At 51.7% G+C, this 20,341-nt stretch overlaps 6 protein-coding genes across 6 annotated transcripts; 2 read left to right on the top strand and 4 right to left on the bottom strand.

Moving 5' to 3' along the window:
- The first annotated feature begins 1,084 nt into the window (after positions 1-1,084).
- Positions 1,085-2,892, top strand: LAESUDRAFT_731800 (uncharacterized protein). Its single transcript, XM_040910116.1, has 3 exons — positions 1,085-1,208; positions 1,273-1,980; positions 2,032-2,892. The coding sequence occupies exons 1-3, from the start codon at positions 1,091-1,093 to the stop codon at positions 2,745-2,747; spliced, it is 1,542 nt and encodes a 513-aa protein (XP_040758611.1). The 5' UTR covers positions 1,085-1,090; the 3' UTR covers positions 2,748-2,892.
- A 58-nt stretch (positions 2,893-2,950) lies between these two features.
- Positions 2,951-4,123, bottom strand: LAESUDRAFT_731802 (cytosine deaminase). The gene is made up of 5 exons (XM_040910117.1): positions 3,634-4,123; positions 3,556-3,569; positions 3,318-3,498; positions 3,156-3,251; positions 2,951-3,064 (listed from the first exon to the last, which is right to left on the bottom strand). Exons 1-4 carry the CDS (start codon positions 3,892-3,894, stop codon positions 3,204-3,206), a joined length of 504 nt encoding a protein of 167 aa, XP_040758612.1. The 5' UTR covers positions 3,895-4,123; the 3' UTR covers positions 2,951-3,064; positions 3,156-3,203.
- Positions 4,124-5,129: 1,006 nt separating this feature from the next.
- LAESUDRAFT_708199 (uncharacterized protein) lies at positions 5,130-7,125 on the bottom strand. The gene is made up of 6 exons (XM_040906681.1): positions 6,587-7,125; positions 6,487-6,531; positions 6,292-6,436; positions 6,130-6,233; positions 5,720-6,075; positions 5,130-5,665 (listed from the first exon to the last, which is right to left on the bottom strand). Exons 1-6 carry the CDS (start codon positions 6,826-6,828, stop codon positions 5,271-5,273), a joined length of 1,287 nt encoding a protein of 428 aa, XP_040758613.1. The 5' UTR covers positions 6,829-7,125; the 3' UTR covers positions 5,130-5,270.
- Positions 7,126-7,288: 163 nt separating this feature from the next.
- Positions 7,289-11,704, top strand: LAESUDRAFT_731806 (uncharacterized protein). Its single transcript, XM_040910118.1, has 16 exons — positions 7,289-7,532; positions 7,591-7,761; positions 8,194-8,574; positions 8,628-8,690; positions 8,745-8,861; positions 8,910-9,039; positions 9,099-9,397; positions 9,453-9,599; positions 9,671-9,804; positions 9,872-9,987; positions 10,044-10,200; positions 10,260-10,351; positions 10,410-10,713; positions 10,764-10,943; positions 11,004-11,147; positions 11,216-11,704. Exons 1-16 carry the CDS (start codon positions 7,329-7,331, stop codon positions 11,544-11,546), a joined length of 2,970 nt encoding a protein of 989 aa, XP_040758614.1. The 5' UTR covers positions 7,289-7,328; the 3' UTR covers positions 11,547-11,704.
- Positions 11,705-11,953: 249 nt separating this feature from the next.
- Positions 11,954-14,823, bottom strand: LAESUDRAFT_745633 (FAD/NAD-P-binding domain-containing protein). Its single transcript, XM_040911380.1, has 13 exons — positions 13,933-14,823; positions 13,853-13,877; positions 13,758-13,797; positions 13,497-13,709; positions 13,351-13,447; positions 13,260-13,298; positions 13,131-13,202; positions 12,955-13,075; positions 12,793-12,899; positions 12,605-12,743; positions 12,395-12,540; positions 12,286-12,330; positions 11,954-12,228 (listed from the first exon to the last, which is right to left on the bottom strand). The coding sequence occupies exons 1-13, from the start codon at positions 14,741-14,743 to the stop codon at positions 12,179-12,181; spliced, it is 1,905 nt and encodes a 634-aa protein (XP_040758615.1). The 5' UTR covers positions 14,744-14,823; the 3' UTR covers positions 11,954-12,178.
- Positions 14,824-15,574: 751 nt separating this feature from the next.
- On the bottom strand, positions 15,575-19,998 carry LAESUDRAFT_731808 (uncharacterized protein). The gene is made up of 12 exons (XM_040910119.1): positions 19,837-19,998; positions 19,731-19,781; positions 19,566-19,682; positions 19,293-19,517; positions 18,932-19,243; positions 18,745-18,882; positions 17,347-18,692; positions 17,263-17,290; positions 17,088-17,206; positions 16,915-17,037; positions 16,635-16,862; positions 15,575-16,580 (listed from the first exon to the last, which is right to left on the bottom strand). The coding sequence occupies exons 1-12, from the start codon at positions 19,874-19,876 to the stop codon at positions 15,912-15,914; spliced, it is 3,396 nt and encodes a 1,131-aa protein (XP_040758616.1). The 5' UTR covers positions 19,877-19,998; the 3' UTR covers positions 15,575-15,911.
- Between the last annotated feature and the right edge of the window lie 343 nt (positions 19,999-20,341).

Here is a 20,341-nt window from a genome sequence, read left to right on the forward strand (position 1 = left end):
GTCGAATGAAACCACCAGCGTGTCCGTTGCGCAGAGCTCGAACGATCATTTTCTCAAACGGTGGTGAGGATCCTCGCAGGTGAATGGTTACCGTTGTGAGTTCGATTTTCTGGTTACATTGGCAGAAACCCTCTCTCCTTGATCTTTCATAATCTCGGCGGCGCGTGGATGAGGATGTGGACGCAGTCAGTCAGGAGAAAATTGTGGATCATTGTCTGATCATGGTGGCCTCGTGGCCCTGTAGCATCGGAAGATGTCCGAAGGAGGTATCACAGGGGGCATGAGGCCATGATTCCACCGGGATCATTTTGAAAACATTGCGATCACAGTCCAAATGTAACTAAAGATGTTTCCGCTGTAGGCATTTAAAATACATTTTAAATGACCTAACAACTATCATTGAGAAAGTATTCTGATGATATTCAAAATGATTCTCCATTGAGAGCATGATGTTGCTACTGCCAGAATTCAAGCAGCAGTTTGAAACCATTACAAATGATGCCTGATCATACATTTTGAATGATGCTCGTGTGGGGTCACAATGAAAGAGAAATGTGTTCACCATATTCCATGTGGAATCATCCTGAACACATCAGTTATGCCCAAATATGACTATTTGTATACCATATTTGGGCATGACATCCATGTGATCACAATGATCTCAGCAGGAACATCTTGAACACATCATGGTTTTACTTGAAGCTCATTCAAAATCAGCAAGTGGGGATTATATGTAATGTTTTCAGAATTTTGCTTGAATGCTAGCAGTAGCAACATCATGCTCTCAATGGAGAATCATTCTGAATATTATCAGAATACTTTTTCAATGATAGTTGTTAGGTCATTTAAAATGTATTTTAAATGCCTACAGCGGAAACATCTTTAGTTACATTTGGACTGTGATCGCAATGTTTTCAAAATGATCCCGGTGGAATCATGGCCTCATGCCCCCTGTGATATACAACACATCATTTTTTCCTCTCCGCTTGCATCGATAGCGTCATGTGCGGCCTGATTCTAGATCATCGTCGATAAGCTTCTTTCCGGAGGCGTAATGATGTTGTTGGAACTCTGCCATCATTCGCTCGACATGATACCTGAGGAATCTGAGAAGGAAGGTCGTCCCGTTGTTGTACAAGCCGGCATGTATGCAGTGGAAATGCTATCCAAGCGCTATGCAATGCACGCAATTAATGTTGTCATCGTTGGCAAGTACCTCTTTTCCATTGTTGCATGAGCTATGATACATGAAAGCTGACTCCGATGCTTCAGATGATTTAGCATGGATATGGTGGTATGATCGACAAGGTGCAACCCAGTCGAGCGGTGTCGATTTCATCAAGGACCTTCCCTGTTTCCTTGTTCTGATTGCCACATCCCGTCATTTGGGTCTGCGTGAACGGGATATTGACGCCACACTGAGAAGGGATGGGCATCAGCACTATTTGAAAAGGGCTATGAGAGAGTATCCAAGGAACGACAGAACAGTTCACGGGATCCATCCTCGTCGCAAACCCCACGCCTTCGACGTCGTATTCAGAGATCGCGAAGATCAGACGAATGTGAAGACAGCCGCCGTTACACGTCCTGACAAAATCCTTCTATCGCGATATTCCCTTTCCGGTCGGGAAACGAAGGACTTTGAGGCCATGCAGAAGAAGGTGACCCAAGCAGACGCAGGCATGAAGAGATATTGGCCGGAGGTCACTCTCACGAGCGAGGCCGTCGTTTTGGAGCGGGCAGTGGAACTGGGTCGGGGAGACCCGCTCATAGAGGGACATCTGCCCACGGTACTTGCCTCGTACGACCTGGACTATTCGACCGGAACAATTTACGAGGGCATCCAGAAAGAAGGGCGAACTGTTGGGAATGCTATCGATGGCTCACGTTGCATGCGCCTACTGCTGATGCGGAAACTGTTACCCATCGACGGATTGCACGCTAACGAGTTTCTACGTGTATGGGTGTTATGTTATCGACGTGAGTATCATGCTACCCCAGTGGTTCATCGTCTAAGTCGCTCTCGAGCAGGTCATTTCGCGCTCTGGATGAAGGGCTTTGAACACACGGACATCAGTATTGACAACCTGCTCTATGACCCCGTCACTCGAAAAGGTGTTCTGAATGTTTTCGATTTGGCCAGGGTCCGCCTGGACAGTAAGAACCAGGTGACAGGGCGAGAACGGACTGGCACCATACCCTTCATGGCGATGGATCTCCTCTCAAGTGAGTATTTCCACGGAGAGACTGTGCGCCTGTACCGCCACGATTTCGAATCATTCCTTTGGATGCTGCCCTATAGGTTGCTGCGTGGATTCGCCACGGAGCAGGATAAAGGCTTGAGAGAATGGAACACTGGGAATTACGAATCTTGTCGTTCCGCGAAGAGCGACTTCCTCATGACACAAATGGAAACATGGCAAGTCTTGGACGCGAATAATGCACGGGTTTGGGATGGCATTGGGTTTTGGTTGACGAGATGGTTGAAGAGGAAACTTGACGAGATGTCAGACTTGCGTATTCTCAAGAAGAGGACGCCGGGGAAGCTGTCAAGAAATGACCTCGACAAGATTTCTCGATGGGAGGACCAGTCCGACCAGTCGGCCATACAGGTTCTCAAAGAAGCTGAGAGTGTCATTGCGACGCACTTAGCTAAAGCGGGTTCCTTCATTCCCTTCCAACCACTCTCTGATGAAGAGTTCCAACGGTATCTCCCTTCTCCATCAACCTCTGCTTCATCCTCCTGAGTCCCACTACTTTCCTCTCGCCTTCAATTATGGCAACGTATCTCATAGCGAGTGCCGTACTCCTGGATGGTCATCTAATGATTGATAATGTCGTAATCAATGCTTTGTATATAATGGTTGCATCGTAGCGTTCAATGCAGACCACGTTTAATGTGAAGTGTCTGGCTCGTGTAGCCGTGAAGACCACGGTGTGCAAAGCGTCTATCCAGAAAGAACACTACGTGCGAGGCTCGCGGGATTAAGACTAAATTATAAACATCTGAGTATCTATCTCTTGGCTGCACTACCATTTTATCTGGCTGTCACCGTTTCAGCTACTGACAGAGCGTAGTAAGGACGCACGATGGAAAGATACGCATACGACCGGTAAGCGCCACATCACGTTGGTGCGCATCTCCAAACACTCACTTTCTATAATCTCCACCTTTCGTCCCGATATCATCTAAATATCGCATTTTATTGCTGTCTCGACGGCGGAATCTCGCCGATGTCCTCGTACCATTCCTAAGAGTGCAAAGAACGCGCTTCAGCACGTCATAGCTGTGGATGAATCCTTCCAGTTATCCTGACCTCTGGCTTCTCCGAGATGAACCGCCGCATGAGCTCCTTGCACTCCGCATCATCCATGACAATTACATCCACGCCGCGGCTCCGAAGGAGGTCCTCGTCTCCCATGAAGTTGACATTTTCCCCGATCACAAGCCGTGGGATCTTATAGAGCAGGATGGCGCCGGAGCACATGCTGCACGGGCTGCGATACTGCTCAGTCAGTCCTACTCACGCCAAAAAAAAGCTGGAGCCAACGCACCTCAAGGTGGTATACTACCACAGGCAAGCAACCTGATAATCAGCCAGAGTTCGGAGAAAACAGTGCCGCGTCACGCACCATCGTAGATTTCCTATACACCTCCGCCTTCAGCCTTCCCGCATCCTTCAACGCGGCCGTCTCGCCATGCAAGATCGGCGACGCCTCCTGGATTCGCTGATTATGTCCCTGGCCGATCACGCGCGGCTGCTCCCCGCCCTCTCCGTCACGGTACACGATGGCCGCGCCGATAGGAACGCCGCCCTCGCTATAGCTCTTGCGCGCATTCTCGAGCGCGGTGCGCAGGCCGAGTGCGTCTGCGGGAGACAACTCGGCAGGCATGGGTACCGGGTGCTAGTCGTGCGTGGAGGGGAGACAAAGCTGGAAGGACGCGGAGAGCGCAAAACCTGACTCGAGCGGGGGCGGCATGATCGATGTTCCTCCTGTGCGGCAGAGCGCATATCCGTTCTTATCTTATCTCTTTGCGCAGCGCTGGGCACTTACCATATAAAGCAGGCTTGTAGCCCTTTTTGGACGGGCCCTGGTTTCGTTGTCGACTAAATTGATTTAATTAGGATACTATTTTAACAGCCTAAGACGATGCTGCCCAAACGTTTACAGCATTCTTCGCCCTCATGAGACGTCGGAAATGCGGAGAGGGAAACGGGAGCGGGGCCACGTTGAGTACATTTCACAGAGCATTTTACACGCTTCAATCAATCTTCAGATTTCAAAATTCAACTTTCGAGCTTCACGAGCAGCTAACTACTTAATCTACGGCAGAGCTTTTTCAAGGCCGCCGATGGTGAGGAAGGGATCTTTGAAAAAGACGATACGGTAGTTGTCCCGCTCTCAAAGCTACTTTTTTTTGCGAAATGTCCACATCCCCTTTCGCTTTCAGCTTTCGATGCCCGCCAGAGGGGTTGGCCGCCGCAATATTGACGACCTGGCGGATCCGCAAATGGAGCCAAGTGGCCCACTCGAACTATGTTACGTTTCATTTGTATGCTTATAGCTTAGAAGAAACCCAAGATGATGTCGCGCATCTTCTCAAGGAGCGTAGCGCTTGTCATGAATGCCCTCCTGTATTGCTTTGATTTCTGCAGTTATAGCTAGAGCTTTAGATATAGATTTGTCGCAACCCGTGTCAGTCGGCAAAGTTCGATTGATCATCAGAAAGTCCAGGAAGAGCGCGGATACAAGAAATTACGGCTTCAGCAATCCAGACACGTTCTCAAAACGAAGGCACGCATGTACGTATCATGCCAAATACTTGGCATGTCGCGGTTGGGAGGAGAAATGGACATCGCGATTCAGGTGGTTGAGACTCGAAGGAGCACGAACTCCGGGAAGATGAAATGATACCCTTTATACCTCCTGACCTCCGTCTCTCAGAGAAGGAGGTATTTTGTTGTCTGCCTATAGGCAGACAACGGGGAGACAAAACGATACCGCTATATTGTGAAGTCGGTGGCACTTAGCGCCCGCAAAAGGACGCTGGAAGTGTCGATTTTGCGGCCTCAATGACGACCGTCAAAATGCCTAACCTCCTCAGATTTTATCTTAACCGCGAAGGGAACCTTGACCTAAGTATGCAGATATATGCCAATTACCCGGATTGATGAATATATAGGGGAAAGAGACAAGCTACTCATGACATTTGGCCGGCCGCGACACGCGTCAACGACCTGATGCACCGCGCACTAGGTCCGCAGAAGTCACGAAATGATACAACAGGTACGCATCGGCTGCAAGTCCCCGACAGCAACCTTCGGTGCGAGAGTATACTCTTTTCTCTCCGGAACAAAGAGGAGCTCAGGAGCCTCCCACGGCTGCATCGCACGTGGAGGCTCTGGTTTCTCCTCGCCCTTGACATAGATGAACCATTGCGGGGCAGGGCTGACCGTGTTGAGCTCGTTTCCGCCCATCTCGGCGCTGACCGCGGTGGCGACGTGGCCTGCGATCATGACGCAGTCGAGATCGAGATCGTTCTCGCTCAGCGCGACATTGACTGCGCAGTAGCCTTCTGGAATGAAGAGTACGGACATCTGCGGGTACGGGACGCCGTCTAGGACGAGCGCGCGGCTGTCGTTCTTGCCGACGAACGATTTCCCTGTGCACTGTCAACGACCTGCACTGCACTGAACAACAAGAGCAGCACACCCACAGGAAATGCGCGATCCGGCTAGTCCGTCTTCACCGATGTGCAACAGTCCGGCCTGCCACTTTCCCCTGTTCGACCATACACAGAAGGCGGTGATCCAGCCGCTCATATCGTCCGCGCCGTAGAACGAAGGGTCGCTATGTGCGACGTGTTCCCAAAAGGGTAGGTCCGGTTCGCCGTCGAATGCTGAGATAAAGCGCCGCAAGATTGGACGCAGCATTGTCGCCCAGATCTTTGGCTCCTCTCCGAGTGTATCCAGTTTGTCCATGCGGCGTAGCAATTTCTCCCAGTCCGCTTTCTCGCCCTCAAGCGTCACGGATGGGATGCCACACGCACAAACCATGTCGAATTGGATCTCTCTGCGAGAATGTATGAACAGATGAATCCTGAATGGAGAGACTATGGAAACTTACGCCGACAGCGTAGCCATCATCATCACCGAACAGATGGTAGTATCCACAAGCGTTGTCGTTGTGAAATCTGGCAGTATCCATCTCTTCAACGTCTCGTCAGTCTCCTCAATGTTGCCGCACTATTCAGCAGCCAATGCGAAGCATAACTAAGGATTCACTCACATCACCATGCAAACAGCCAGTCATTTGCCGCGCTACGCTCGCGAAATCGACGGTGTAGCGTGAAGCATCGGTGGCAACCTTTATCTTAGGTTTCCTATTTTGTCGTGTAGATGATGATCGAAATTTGTCTGGATGTGCATTGCAACTGTTCATCATGAGTTAGTTACCGCAGATATAGGTAATTATTATGCCTACTAGAAACTCAGTTGACCCAGTATTGCTATCCAAACATCGTCTGGCCTTCGAAGGCACGCCTCAGGTAAGTTAGCGAGGAAGATAACGATACAAGACTGACCTGAGAGTGAGGCAATGGTGCTGATTGTACGCCTGCATGACCGTGTGAACGAACCCATTACTCCTGGCCTGTAACATTGGTAATTCCTTGGCTGAAACAGAACTTTGTAGCACTTCGGTGCCATCTCGCAACCGATCTGAGCAGGCAGCATCCAAAAGTTCCTCGATGTTGCCATATCGTCGAAGATTATTAAGATTGATCGACGCAGCAGGATGTGAAGCCTCTTTGAAAGTCACAGGCATCGCGATCGCGAGACGCCGGGATGGAGAACCGTACGGGTTGGGTCAATGGTATCTATGAGGGGTGACGGTAGCAGAAAGACATCCAAGAGGTATCAGCGCGCTGGCATCCGCGTTAGTCATACGAGAATAAAATAGGCGGCAGATGTCCAAAGCATGGGATACAGTCAATCAAGCAAGTCCCGGATCTGATCTATCAAGTGCGTCTGGGCCAAATGTCATTGATATGGGAAAAGACGCACGATCCTCAGCTGAACAATCGTGTCCAGTGGGTGCAAAATATACCTCAGACCGGGTTTTCGGCGGCAGAGGTTTTTCAAGAACATTATATTAAGTAGTGGCCGCTGCGCCCGGCTGATTGGAGTAGTGGACATTGAGGCGTGCGAACCGCGTGGTCGGTGAGGGTCACGTGGCTCACGACGCGACCAACGCGCGTTCAGCGCCTAATCCGTGCAGGCCACAGCCGTGAACTCGCTTTTTGCGTTTTGTCGACGTTGTCAACGATGTCGGAGTTACCGTCGCTCCTCCTCGCGTCGTTGAACCCTGCTGCTCGAAGACAGGCCGAGCAAAGTCTCCATGATCTCAGCGTCCAACCCGGCTTCCTGTCTGTTCTGCTTCGTCTCGTCCTGGAACAGAATCAAGACCGCGCTGTTCGTCTCGCCGGAAGTGTCTATCTCAAAAATGTGATTAAAAGTAGATGGGAAGATGTGAGAGGCCGTGTCATCCGTATTTCTGTCTGATCTCACCGATTGCGTCTGTCTGCAGGACGAGCCACCTATCCCAGAAGCGGACAAAGCAGTCTTGCGAAACCAGCTCGTTCCCGCCATGATCGCGTTATCCAACGCGTCTGACAAGACGATGCGTGCTCAGATAGCCGAATCTATATCCCTTGTTGCAAACTGCGACTTTCCCGAGAAGTGGTCGGACCTAGTTGAGGTGAGTGGTGTGTCATCTCCTGCGTTGAACATCCACGGTATGCGGAACACGATTTCTTCGTTTTCTCATTGAATCTAGCTGTAATTCAACGACTTCTTGACCATTGGGCCAGCCCGCTCCGATACGGAGATTAGGGCAGGCGATTAGACATGATATCGGCATGTTTAAGACAAGAGAGGAGCTGCAGGGCTCGCTGTGGGCCAATGAAGCTCTTTCGTACTGTGATATATGATGGGTCTCGTGTATTCTGAAGTGATACGAGCAATGTCACGCCCACAGCCACGCCTGATCTCTTCCTTGAATGTCGTCATTGCCCGAGGGTCTGCCGATGGACTCTAGATGTCTTCGACGTATCGCGTTCACTTATCGCATTCTGGGACACCGAGCATGCTACATTAACGGACCTCTGTAATATTGACTCAATCCTCCTAGAAACTCGTGCATTCGCTCTCGGAGACAAATTATGATGTCAATATCGGTGTACTCGAGACAGCCCATTCGATATTTCGTCCCTGGCGCGCGGCGACGCGCTCCAACGAGCTCTTCACGATCATCAACTATGTCCTCAGCATTTTCACTCGTCCGTTTTTAACCCTGTTCCTGCACTCGACGTCCTTGCTCTTCTCTGAGCCGCCTCCGCCAAACCTTGCCTTGATAGCGCAGACGGAGGTCATCCTCGTGGACATCTTCTATGACCTGACATGTCAGGATCTCCCTCCGGACATTGAAGACACACATGAACAATTCTTCGGACAACAGAGCGGACTATTCCTCCAGCTGCTGGCGTGGGACCGGCCACAGCTGCAGGGCGACGTAAGTCTCGTGGCCTGTTGAACTTGCGGCTGGCTGAAAATGCAGTTGTTCAGCCCGACGACATGGTCCCTTCGCTTCCATCGCAAATCAAAACAGGAATTCTCGAGATTGCAGAGGTAGATCCTGCATTAATGTTTCTGCATGAGATGGCTCATTTGCGTGTCCTCTAGCTGTTTGTGAAACTCTATCCCGAGGTGCTGCAGAGCACAAACTCAGTCGCGGGGTTCGTGCGGGGCATCTGGGAACTCGTCGGCAATGGAAAGCGCATGGGCGTTGCAGACGATGGGGTAAGCCGTTCTCTCCTCGACAACTTCTTTAGCTCTAACATGGCGCAGCTCGTATCGCAGTCCCTCCGGTTTATCTCGACGGCGATTCGTGCCGGGTCATATAAGGACCTATTCGGGTCAAAAGAGACGATCTCAAACCTCGTGCAAGGCATTGTCGTCCCAAACGTGAGCTTGCGAGGTGAGTCGTCTGATGTCTGCCCAGAGACATGCGCTAAGCAGGCCTGATGGAGTTATTAGAGCATGATATCGAACAATTTGAGGATGACCCGCTCGAGTACATCCGGCTCGACCTTGCAGTGCCCTCACTCGGCGGGGCGGGCGTGAGCACCGAAGCGATCACGCGCCGGCAGGCGGCTGCGGAGGTGTTGCGCTCGCTGGTGTCATCTGGCTTTGAGGCCGATACGACAGAGGTTGCGGGCGCATGGATTGGAGAGGGACTGCGAGAATACAACGAGAACCCGAAGGAGAATTGGCGAGCAAAGGATACCGCGATCTATATCCTGACTGCTGTGGCGACACGTGGAAGCACGACGCAGGTAGGGTATCTGTGTTGAATGTTGGGGATGCGACGCTCATTTTTCTGAACCATAGCATGGGGTAACATCAACGAACGCTCTTGTTGATGTGGTCCAGTTCTTCTCGGATCACGTCCTTCAGGATCTGCAAGCTGAACCCGGCAGTGTCCATCCTATCTTACAAGTTGATGCGATCCGGTTCTTGCACACGTTCCGTAATCAGGTCTGTCGGTCGTCGATGCGAACGTTATGAAACCAGCTGAATTTCAATGTGCATATCTGCCGTATCTGTAGCTGGTCAAGCCGCAGCTTATCGCTGTCCTCCCGTTGCTTGTGCGTCACCTCGGTTCCGATAACTACGTCTGCTATACGTATGCGGCAATTAGTATCGAGCGGATACTGTTCATCAGACAAGGAAACACGTTGCTGTGCGTCTTAAGCGTCAGATTGTACCTTGATGAGACTAAAATCTAGTGGGCCGGCTCTGTATTCAAGCTTCACCCAGGCGGACATCCATGAGCTTGCGCCCCACCTCCTCGACGCACTCTTCTCAAAAGTGGAACAGGCGGGTACACCTGAGAAGGTCGCTGAGAACGACTACTTGATGAAATGTATGCAATATAGCCTCGCTGTACATGCTCTGTGCTATGCTTATGTCAGCATACAGGTGTTATGCGGGTCATCCTCACCGCCCGCTCCACTTTTACCGAGGGCTACGAGAAAATACTGCAACGGCTGGTTGGGATCCTGGGCATCATCTCGAAGAACCCGAGCAATCCTATGTTCGATCAGTACATCTTCGAAAGTATCTCGGCGCTCATGAGGTAAAGTAGCTCTTAGAAGTGTCACTGGCTCACTACGATTTACATGACCATACGCTTAGATTTATTGTGGCCGCCAAACCTACCTCGCTTTCCACGTTTGAAGAATCTTTGTTCGGTCCATTCACAATAATCATCCAGCAGGATATTGATCGTAAGTGGACTAGACAGCGGTCGAAAAAGTTATGAGCACCCACTCAATCTTTTCATAGAATACATCCCCTATGTGTTCCAGATCCTCGCCCAGATGCTTGAACTCCACCCGTCTGATGTGCCTGCTGCCTATCACAACCTGCTTCCCTTCCTCCTCACACCTGCCGCATGGACGCAGAAAGGCAGCATCCCTGGTCTTGTCAAGCTCCTCAAGGCGTTCCTTGCTCGCGATGCAAAAGGGATGATTGCTAACGGACAACTTACTCCTGTGCTTGCCGTCGCACAGCAACGACTCATCCCATCCAAATTGAACGATGCATGGGGCTTCGAGCTGCTCCAAGCAGTCATGCAATATGTCCCGTCGTACGTGTGCTGTGATATCTGACTTGCATATACCTTGAACTTTTGTCTAGGGCCACCTTGAAACAATATTTCCGCGCGCTGATGATCACTCTTCTGCAGAGAATGCAGACGAGCAAAACGGACAAATACGTCTACCACTTCGTGTACTTCCTGACATTCTCGATGGCGATCAACGTTGAAGGCCTGAACCCGGACTACATCATTAGCTCCGTAGAGGAGATCCAACCTCAGTGGGTCGCTGATCAGCCGTGAGCCTTTGCCATGTAGATTGACTATGATCGCCATCGCAGGCTGTGGCCACAAATCTTGGCCAATTTCGTTGTGCCACAGGCGCCAAAGATGCCTCCGAAAGACCGCAAAGTGGTGGTTGTCGGGCTGACGCGGTTATTGACACAGAGCGCGTATATGCTGCAAGAGCCTTCTGTGCAAGCATGGTGAGGCACAGCGCATAGTTTATACTCAACGGATAACTTATTGTATCTGCCAACTTCACATCCGCCAGGCCGCTAATCTTTTCCGCTCTTGCAAAGCTCTTCCGGGAGCCGGAATTCCTTACTGCAAAGGAAAGTGGAGACGCCGACGCAGGCATAACGGCAATCGACTACGAAGAACAGACGGCTGGATACCAGGCCGCCTATTCACGGCTTGCTGCATCGGAAACCATTAGCGTGGACCCTGTTGCTTACGTACGGGATCCTAGGGAGTACCTCGGCCAGGAATTGGTCAAATTGACAAAAAGAGATGCACGGGTGAAGACACTGATCTCTGCTGCCGATCCTGTGACTGTACCGCCATTTTTGCAGTCTCTGGCAGCTTCGGGTTATACGCTTTGATCTTCGTCTTCGTCTGCTACCTAGTTATCCTATGCGTCGACGTTTCACTTACTGGTAAGAATTAGCTCGGAACCAATGTTATATTGCTTTCACAAATGTACGATAGTCGTAGAGAATGTACGAGCGCCATATGCAGTGTTAGTGAAACCAGGATTGACCTTGTTCGAAGTTACGAATTGTTCAGAACATGAGCAGAGACCGTTCTGTATTCCAGCCACAACGTTGTTTCAACGATCATCCATCACTGACACGTGGGGCGCTCTACGTCTCATGTTAGATTTCGCTCTTGTTCGCAGTTACACCTCAGGCCTTCCGAGTGGAAGGCAGTGACGTAGAGTTGAATGGTTGTTGCCGAAACCGGACGAGCTCGATACCATCGGATGGTTCGAAGAGCAACCGCTGCCATGGCGAACAAGAACCTTAGGCCATGAATCGAAGTGAATGGACCAAGGAAGGAAGGATGCGGTATGAACAAAAGCTTTGACTGGTGATCAAAGTCGAGCCGTGTCACATCGTTAATCCGGAGCCAATGATACGTTTGTCTACTATCTACTACTTCGTTTTCAGTCTCTAAGCTCATTGAGAATTCCCATGCGCAAGACCGCCCAAAGAAACGATGAATCAACTCCAGTTCAGGGCGCATAGCGTTCACCGTAGAGGCCTTCTTGTATGGCCTTGATCTCTGCAGCACACAATCTGCATTTAGCAGTGCGCTCGCTGATTGGCCAGAGTCACTCACGGAGAGCGAGATGCTTCGAATGGAAGCGACACATCGCGAGATTACCTGGAGATGATGGTTGATGGATTGAGCCGATCGACCGCGGAACGGGCTACATTTATTGACGCACCAGTCATGAACCAGAAGTTAGGCAGGCCGATATATCGCCATGCGCCGCGCTGCTCGCCCTCCTCGGTCAGATTCCAGATAGGATGCACCTTCGAGCCGAGCTCCTTCCCGACTAGTCGATCAATTGCCTTTGTCGCGCCGTCAAACCTCGTTGTCGATGTCCATGTCAGCTTTGCTAGAATTTTCTGTTATCGGAGACACAGAGCCTCACCCTGTCGCATACATAACAACGTCCGCATCCAGCTCGGTTCCATTCGTGAACTTCAGACCGGTCTTGGTGAAGCGCTCGATCTGCGCGTCATTCTTCAGCTTAATTTGTCCATCGATGATCTTCTGACAAGCGCCGACGTCTGGAGAATAATCAGCATACGTTACAATGCATCAAAAAGGAGAACATGCCCAGGTAGTAGCCGCCTCCACGCGTGGACGCCAGAGGGAGGAAGCCCGAGCCCTCTTCACCGAGGTAAGTCCTGAAACCGACCTTCTTGAGGCCTTCCAGGAGCTCCCTACATTCGTAATGTCGGTGAAAAGCCGGTAAAGAACAGAGATGATAAGCCATACTTGTCGGCCTCTGCTATCTCGGCAGTGACGCGCTTCTGGAGCTCCTTGGACAGGAGGATTGGCAGGGAACTGTGAATGCGGTCGATTGGTTCGACGGGGCCTGTGCCCTCCCAATATGTTTCTAAACAAACGTTGTTGGCGAAATCTCAGTGAGATAATGGAGACGAACGACATACTGCCGAAAATGCGGGGCATGCCCTCTTTCGTGGTCATCACGTATGTAGCGCCTCGCTGGAAGATCGTCACATCTGATGATGAACAACCTGCTCAGTTCTGCACTGGAAGGTATCATATTCAGTACATACCAACACCGTGATCGACGTAGTCAGCCGCAACGTCGTGAGCTGTATGGATCGTCAGAGGCGAAACGGTGGTACGTGACGGACGACCAAGTACCTGAGGTAGCCGAACCGATGAGCACGACCTTCTTGCCAAGGTGGTCCCTGGCCGACTTATGTTGTGTAGAGTGTAGAATTTGCCCTTGGAACTCTTCCTATGCTACTGTTAATCAGACATCAACTCAAGTATCGGGAACAGCTTACCTGGCCGGGGATGTTTGGTATCAGTGGCACGCCGCCACCAAGACCGAGTGCCATGACGACATGATCGATGTGGAATCTACGCTCGGTACCGTCTGCCTTGCGTACGGTCACCTCCCATTTGCCGTTATCCGTCCTCTTGACGCTCGTCGCTTCGGTGGAGGTCCACACGTTCAGCTCCATCGCCTCTGCATAGTATTCGAGCCACCCTGCGAGCTGCAAAAAATGAAATTACATCAACACGAAGGGATATCTGAGGCTCACTTTCTGGGCCGGTGTGTAGACCGGCCATGAAGGCGGGAACCTTCAATGCCTCAGTCAGTAGTGGGATAGAGTAGTCAATGCAGGAATTAATTTACGGCAAGTAGGGCATGTGGTCGTACCCTGACATGGGTCGACGATTAAAAACGGATCATTGAAGGAGCTTAACAAGACTTACAGACAGGATCATGGAGGCAAAGCGCTTCGTATCGCAACCTCCATTGGTCACCAATCCGCGCTTGCCTCTCGACGACCAGAGAAGAAACGCCCAGGTTCTTCAATCTCGCCGCAATGTCAAGACCACTCTGCCCTCCACCTATGATCAGAACTTGCGGGTCGCCATCTGCGAATGACGTCTCCCGCTCTCGCTGGTCCAGCCACTTGCCATGGTTGGGCAGGAACTCGCGGTTGAGGCCGATCTTCTCGGGGAAGCCCTTCAGGTCTTCGAGGTTCGTATACAGTGTGAACGCCTTCCACGTTCCGTCCGCCGTTGGGACTAGGCGAAAAACACCGCTTCCAATACCGACCTCTGTCTCAAAGTCGAAAGACGCCCGGATCCATGCAAGGTCGGGGTATGGCTGCTGCAGCAATGTGTCTGCTTCTCGCAGCTTCAACGAAGCTACCTTGATGACCGGCAGTTGATCTTGCAAGAACTTCTTGATCTTTTCAATGCCGTGGAAAGTGCGGAACTCCCAAGTGAGCGCGAGCATGTCGCGCCACCAACCATCCTCAAGAAAGAGACTAGCGATGCCGTCGACGTCACCTGCTGAGATGTAGTCACTGAAAATTCTGAACCATTCAGATGCGACCTTTTTGACGTCGACGTCCGGCTGCAGCGATGCGCCGAGTCGATCCAGGGTTGGCAGGGCAGGTTTCAGTGCATTAGTGCCGTTGACAGACTTCTGCGCATCAAGAACAGATTGCGCGAGGCCGTTCGGCTTGTTGTACGGAGGGACGGCGAGGTTGGGGGCAACAACAGCGGCAGCCATGGCGAACGCGACAGACGGGGAGCCGGGAAAGCGTCCAATGGCTCTTATATCCTGATCTTGCTGATAGACAAGAAAAATTACCAATAGTCAATCTTGCCTGAATACGCGTCCCCGAGGTTGAACAGCTGATCATGCATTGTAGTCAAATGACGAAACGAAAGATCTCCAAGAAGACTTGTTCCCATGCAGGCTATTCTGATCGCCTTTTTTGAAATCTGTTCGTGATCCTCGCGCCTTGAAATGCTTTATTTGAGCGCGCGGTCTTGACGATTTTGAATATCGTCCAGCCTTATGATGCGGCTTGGGCCACAATTGCTCGGAATCATCGATCAGTGCGAGCGCTCGCCGCAGAACGGCTCTCGGTTTGCCCCACTCAGCCTTCAGAGACCGAAGTCCAGAGCAGAGAACGTGATCACCTCGGGAGAGCTCCAGAAGGGAGAGCTACGGATCATCCGGTACGCACGAAAATATGGAAGCACGACAGCAACCAGGTACACAGAATTGCGCCTTCGAGATAGAGGCGGCTGCCTTCAATTCACGCAGCTGCAAAGAACGAACCAGAACAGCTCGAGTTTTATCAGAGTTTATCGCACTGCGGTCCGTTCAAGGCGAGTGAAGCACCTGACCACATCTCACATTTAAATGCCAAAAAGGCGAAGGTGTCGGGAATGAATAGATGAGCGATGCTAGCCAGTGATCGGGTACGTGGTGGGTTTGACTGGAGTGCCGGAAACTTGAAGTAGCAGTCAAAATGTCGATTGCGCGTGACGAACGTTCTCGTTCAGTTCTTTCACCTTAGGGGACGGTAAATTGCACCCCACAACAAAGACTCCCAACACAATGGATCGTATGTATTAGAATGCGTAAACGGAATCGATTGAGCTACGGAGACAAGTGAAGAGCAAGTACAGTTACAGAAAGCAACGTCGGACGTGTAAGGAGGATCGGGCTAACACACAGGGCGCAATCTACTCATACATGTCATCAAACTCTCGTATTAGAACAGCAACGTACAACAGGTTAGGAGGCGCTCTCGCAATAATGTGCGATCTACGACGTGTATATCCATCACCAACAAGTGGACAATCCATCCAACGTGGACCAAACTACCAAAAATATAGTGAATAATTAGAGGAGTCCATAAGCCCACGCCGATCGAGGATGGCTACTAGGGCGTGTCCTCGATAAATATGCGGTCGACTCCCTTCCACGATACCGACTTGCCCTTTTGCTTCGCATCCCATATCTTATCTCTCTCTATCCAGTATTCAAGTTCCTCGTTGATCTTCGCAGGCTCCCATACTCGTTCGCCCGTATCAGCTTCCGTTCGCGCCGTGAACCACCGCGGTCTGTGCGGTGGCAAGCGGCCCTCCTCGCGGGCCCTCCGAATCGCCCGTTGGAATTCCTCCTGCTTGTTCTTCAAATCGTTTGCGTACTCATACTTGCCAATCTCGAATGCCCTTTGGTCGGGACGTAACCGGCAGTCCGTGGGAGCTACATACGGCCCTAGTGTTGGCGGACAGTCATTGAGAGTGATCGCGAAGGGAGTGAGATTGAAAGGCGCAGGCGGCTTCTCGGAGTTCCGCCAGAGCAGAATGTACTGCGGCTCCTCTGAGGGACAGTCAGCACAGTCGACATCTACATCTGGATGGAGTTGCCCATATCCTGTTCCAACCACTCGAGCAACGAGTTGACTGTTCCAACGACCGGCGATTTCTAATGTCATCGTACCAGATGAATCCTCGACGTATCCACAGATCTCGTAGGCATCCTTTCCTCGCCAACCGCGCGGCTTGAACGTCAACACGCACTTATCTCCGGTTCGATGGTTTGTGATCTGCAGAGTACGGTTCAAAGTGCTGCACACCAAAGTTGTATTCGTTGTGCTCACCACCATGTCTCCGTAGTGGTCAATGGTTGGCGAACCAAGAATAAACCCGGAAACATTCGTTGTGACCTTTTTCCAGCTGTAGTGCTCGATGACTTTGCCTTCAACATGAGCTCCCTTCGCCTTTGGATATGATGGCGCTCTTTCCTCCGGAAGAAGCAGCTCGGCATGGGCAACCCCCGTAGGGCGGATCTCGAAGGACTTGCCCATAAACCTGTTCTGAGCGTCAACCTGCATCCAGCATGTTAGGCTTTGCACATATCACAAAGCAAAAGCAACGAACTTCGCCATAATATCTCCAGTGAGGGGATTCGGCCCAGCAAGCTGAGATCGGGGGGTGATGGCTGACTTGTTCTGACATGTATCTATAATCTTTGTCCAGTCGGACATACTCGAACGTCTCGCTCTTCGGCAGTTCGTTATCAACTTGTGATGTAGTGACATATGTCAACCTACCAGCATCGGGTTGAAGGGCTTCGCGATTCTCCCAATTGTGGACGAGTAGTTTGACATTGCGAACGCGGCAACAAACGCAATACGTCGATGGGGGTCAGTTTCAGCATATGCGGAATCGACTGAAAGGTGGTTGAGCTCCGTAATCCCACAAATGACCAAACACTAAAACACTCACGACACTCGGAAAACTCCATGTCTTCAGCCTGTCAAGTGTGAACCATGAGGAATTCCGTGTAACTCCCCGTCTCTTAGTGCTCACCATGCGCTGCAACATGCTCGTAGGCTCGTTGAAGAACACAGGGAACGAAATCCTCGTCAGATCCTTCCCGATGCTGTTCTTCAAAACAGCCCAGAGACTCATTGGCGGTCGATCATCGTGATCAATTGCCAATCGCTCACGCAGCCTCAAGTAACCGATATACTGATCGTGATGGATGGCGAGCCATAGGTGCTCCGGCGCAGGTTGGAGAATGATGAGATTCGGGAGGGCGTTGCTCTCGATTGCGTCGAAGAACTCGTCCTCTTCGTCCGTATCAACGAACGACTCTGTATCCTCCATCTCTGCAGGTGCATTGCGCAAATGCTGCCGGGACGGGTACGCCGCTAGAATGGACTGCACAGGAGAGATAACCGACAACTGTCGCGACGATGGCCGGCGGGTCGTGGTACCCGTGGGGGTCGGCGACTGCTCCGAAATTGCAGTGTCCGTCTCCATTTCGGCTTCAGGCGTTGTCACAAGCTGAGATGCTCGCCTCCTCACCGTCGATCCCTCCCTCTCCAGACCGCCTGTTGTCCCATAGCTCGACTCAACTACGCGGCTCCGCCTCCGCGACTTTTTCTTCAGCTCCTGCTCGAGCGCCTGGCCCTCCTTTACGACCATCTGCAGGCTCTCCTCCCACAGGCTCTGCCGTTCCCGCTCGCGCTGGAGCTGCGCCTTCCACCACTCTTCACGGTCACGCACCATCTGAATGTACTCCGCGACTATGCTCCGCACTGACGCCGTCGTCTCTTCGAGCGCCTTTTTCAGCTCCGCCGCGCGCGAGCCTGGCGCCGCCTCCACCGGGAGTTGCGCGAGCAATTGTGACGTGAGCTCGACGTGTGCGAGAAGAGCATTGCCCTGTAGCTGGAATGACGCGTCGTGCGGCGGCCGCTGATCCATCAACCCCGTCATGGACGAGTGCTCCTCACCACTCCCGTGCAGCGGCGAGCCGGTCTCATCGCCGGGCTCCTCGTCCGCCTCTGCTATCGAGCTTGGCGCAGACGCGATGCCGTTCACGGCCGACCGGATGCGCGTCAGATGCACGTTGCTGAGATTGCTCCTCACCGACGCGTGGTGGCTCGGTGCTTCGCTGTCGCCGCTCTTCCGCACGAGCTCACCTTCCCGCTTAGCCCACTCCGTGCTCTGCTGCAGCGCTTGTATCCACCGAGCGGCCTCCACACGATGACTCGCCTTCAGGTACCATTTCTGCCCATGACGACCGCGAGTCGGGGCGGAGTGGACCTCAAAGCGGAGGCCTGAGTTTCCTGGAGAAGGGTTGAGCGTCGCGGTCTTCATCGCAATGGAACCTCTACATGAGACATTCTCGTCGTCCTGGTGGCGATAATCTGTAAAAGTTGAGGTCAGTTGGTGTATCGGTGAAGTGGAATATTTACATACACGACAAGACACCGTCCTTGAGAACGAACCAGCGGATGTTATATCCCTTTGCGACGTTGGTGTACTTGTTCAGATACCCTTTCAGCTCTGGAGGCTCTGAGGTCGTGGCGGGTAGCAGAGATCTGTCTTGATTGGTGTCTATAAAGTATTAGCTTTGTGAGGCCTGTCATAATGCTTAGGAGCTTACATTGTCTCAAAAAGGCCTTCAAGCGATCATCCTTCCCAACAACATCCGAGACCGCCCTCCCTCTACGGTCTCTTGCGAACACATCCGCACCAGCGCGGATCGCAAGTTCAATCAGCTTGAGATCCTTGCGTCTTGCTGCCTCATGGAGAAGTGTCACACCGGACGTGTCATCTAAGTAGGATAGGTCGACGTGCTGGACGCGTGGCGACGAGAGTAGCTTCACAAGCCCCTCTGGTGGAGAGTTATTCGTTGCTGAGAGGATATAGCTTCGAAGGAACGAGCGGTACGATGCATTAAGGAGCGCTCGGGAATCTTCTTCATGTCAAGCTTGAGCTGTTAAGCGGAAAAGTTATATACACACCTTGGATTGCTCGAACGGTCTCTCTGCCCTTCGCAATATCCAAACACGTCCTCCCCTCGCTGTCTCGCAGAGTGTCATCGATGCCATCTTGTTCGAGCAATAAGTTGACGACATCCACGCGGGGTATCGACGCCGCAAGATGTAGAGGAGTGGTTCCCGAGCCGGGAGGGTAGACACCGTTGGGAGATACCGAGCGGTAAGAGAGCAGCAGTGCTACTGTGTCAGCTGCAGCACTATGAGCTGCGTTCGGACACGGGAGCTGAGACGCCTTACTGGAGGCACAGCGTATCGCTAAATGGAGCGCAGCGGCACTTAGATCGACATTACCGTCTGATGATCGTCTCTCCTGTCCCAATTCCGATATGAAAGTGTGGATGCGCGCTGGGTCTCCTGCAAGTCCGTTAGCACTGACAGCAATGCAATCTGGGAAAGACGCACCGCTTCGCAGAGCAGATAGCAGTTTGACCTGGTACAGATAATCTGTCCCACCTGTCCAATCATGTCCCAGGTAAGCTGCCATTTGGAGAGACTTTATTTCACTCACCAAGGCTAGTGTCATGACGAATTGTGCTCGCGGTGTCCATTTGCGTGAGGGGGAATGTGGGAGATAAAAGCTAATGTACCATGTAGCATGCGAGAACTCCACACTACGACAGCGACTAAAGGAGAGTGGAACGTCGTCGACTAAGTTCGCCAAAGTTCGCCCATCGTCCGAGCCGTCTCGATCTGATTATGACATAAATGCTACCTCTGTTAAGATAAGGCTGCATAGCTTTAGGTCCTGGCAGATAGAAATAATTATATTACAAATGCCGGTGGCCACTCTACACTACGAGGTTTGCGAATGAAGTATGCTTTCGTAGCTCCCGAAACCTATCACTTTCCAGTCAGGAACTGCCGTTACCGCCTGAACACGAAGAAAGGCGTAGATTATGCCTTTTTAGGTGCTTTCTCGAAATAATCGAGTTATGGGAGTGGATAAAATCTACATCATTTGTTTTCGAGGATGAAAAATCGGTACAAAATTTGTCAGCAACTCGGTCCCGGCC

Source organism: Laetiporus sulphureus, assembly GCF_001632365.1.
Source record: "Laetiporus sulphureus 93-53 unplaced genomic scaffold LAESUscaffold_70, whole genome shotgun sequence".
In the NCBI taxonomy this organism is placed as follows: Eukaryota; Fungi; Basidiomycota; class Agaricomycetes; order Polyporales; family Laetiporaceae; genus Laetiporus; species Laetiporus sulphureus.

Excerpts from the sequence above, each read along its gene's own strand:
- LAESUDRAFT_731800 (XM_040910116.1), top strand. The coding sequence starts at position 1,091 with ATGATACCTGAGGAATCTGAGAAGGAAGGTCGTCCCGTTGTTGTACAA. Across the intron at positions 1,209-1,272 it reads AATTAATGTTGTCATCGTTG|ATGATTTAGCATGGATATGG; the intron begins GCAAGTACCTCT and ends CCGATGCTTCAG. Across the intron at positions 1,981-2,031 it reads ATGGGTGTTATGTTATCGAC|GTCATTTCGCGCTCTGGATG; the intron begins GTGAGTATCATG and ends GCTCTCGAGCAG.
- LAESUDRAFT_731802 (XM_040910117.1), bottom strand. The coding sequence starts at position 3,894 with ATGCCTGCCGAGTTGTCTCCCGCAGACGCACTCGGCCTGCGCACCGCG. Across the intron at positions 3,252-3,317 it reads TCATCTCGGAGAAGCCAGAG|GAATGGTACGAGGACATCGG; the intron begins GTCAGGATAACT and ends TTGCACTCTTAG.
- LAESUDRAFT_708199 (XM_040906681.1), bottom strand. The coding sequence starts at position 6,828 with ATGCCTGTGACTTTCAAAGAGGCTTCACATCCTGCTGCGTCGATCAAT. Across the intron at positions 6,076-6,129 it reads ATGATGGCTACGCTGTCGGC|AGAGATCCAATTCGACATGG; the intron begins GTAAGTTTCCAT and ends ACATTCTCGCAG. Across the intron at positions 5,666-5,719 it reads AGCCGGATCGCGCATTTCCT|GGAAATCGTTCGTCGGCAAG; the intron begins GTGGGTGTGCTG and ends GACAGTGCACAG.
- LAESUDRAFT_731806 (XM_040910118.1), top strand. The coding sequence starts at position 7,329 with ATGTCGGAGTTACCGTCGCTCCTCCTCGCGTCGTTGAACCCTGCTGCT. Across the intron at positions 9,398-9,452 it reads CACGTGGAAGCACGACGCAG|CATGGGGTAACATCAACGAA; the intron begins GTAGGGTATCTG and ends TCTGAACCATAG. Across the intron at positions 9,988-10,043 it reads GAACGACTACTTGATGAAAT|GTGTTATGCGGGTCATCCTC; the intron begins GTATGCAATATA and ends GTCAGCATACAG.
- LAESUDRAFT_745633 (XM_040911380.1), bottom strand. The coding sequence starts at position 14,743 with ATGGCTGCCGCTGTTGTTGCCCCCAACCTCGCCGTCCCTCCGTACAAC. Across the intron at positions 13,798-13,852 it reads GACCACATGCCCTACTTGCC|GTTCCCGCCTTCATGGCCGG; the intron begins GTAAATTAATTC and ends GAGGCATTGAAG. Across the intron at positions 13,448-13,496 it reads TACCAAACATCCCCGGCCAG|GAAGAGTTCCAAGGGCAAAT; the intron begins GTAAGCTGTTCC and ends ACAGTAGCATAG.
- LAESUDRAFT_731808 (XM_040910119.1), bottom strand. The coding sequence starts at position 19,876 with ATGGACACCGCGAGCACAATTCGTCATGACACTAGCCTTG. Across the intron at positions 18,883-18,931 it reads GAAGGCCTTTTTGAGACAAT|ACACCAATCAAGACAGATCT; the intron begins GTAAGCTCCTAA and ends AATACTTTATAG. Across the intron at positions 18,693-18,744 it reads CAAGGACGGTGTCTTGTCGT|ATTATCGCCACCAGGACGAC; the intron begins GTATGTAAATAT and ends CAACTTTTACAG.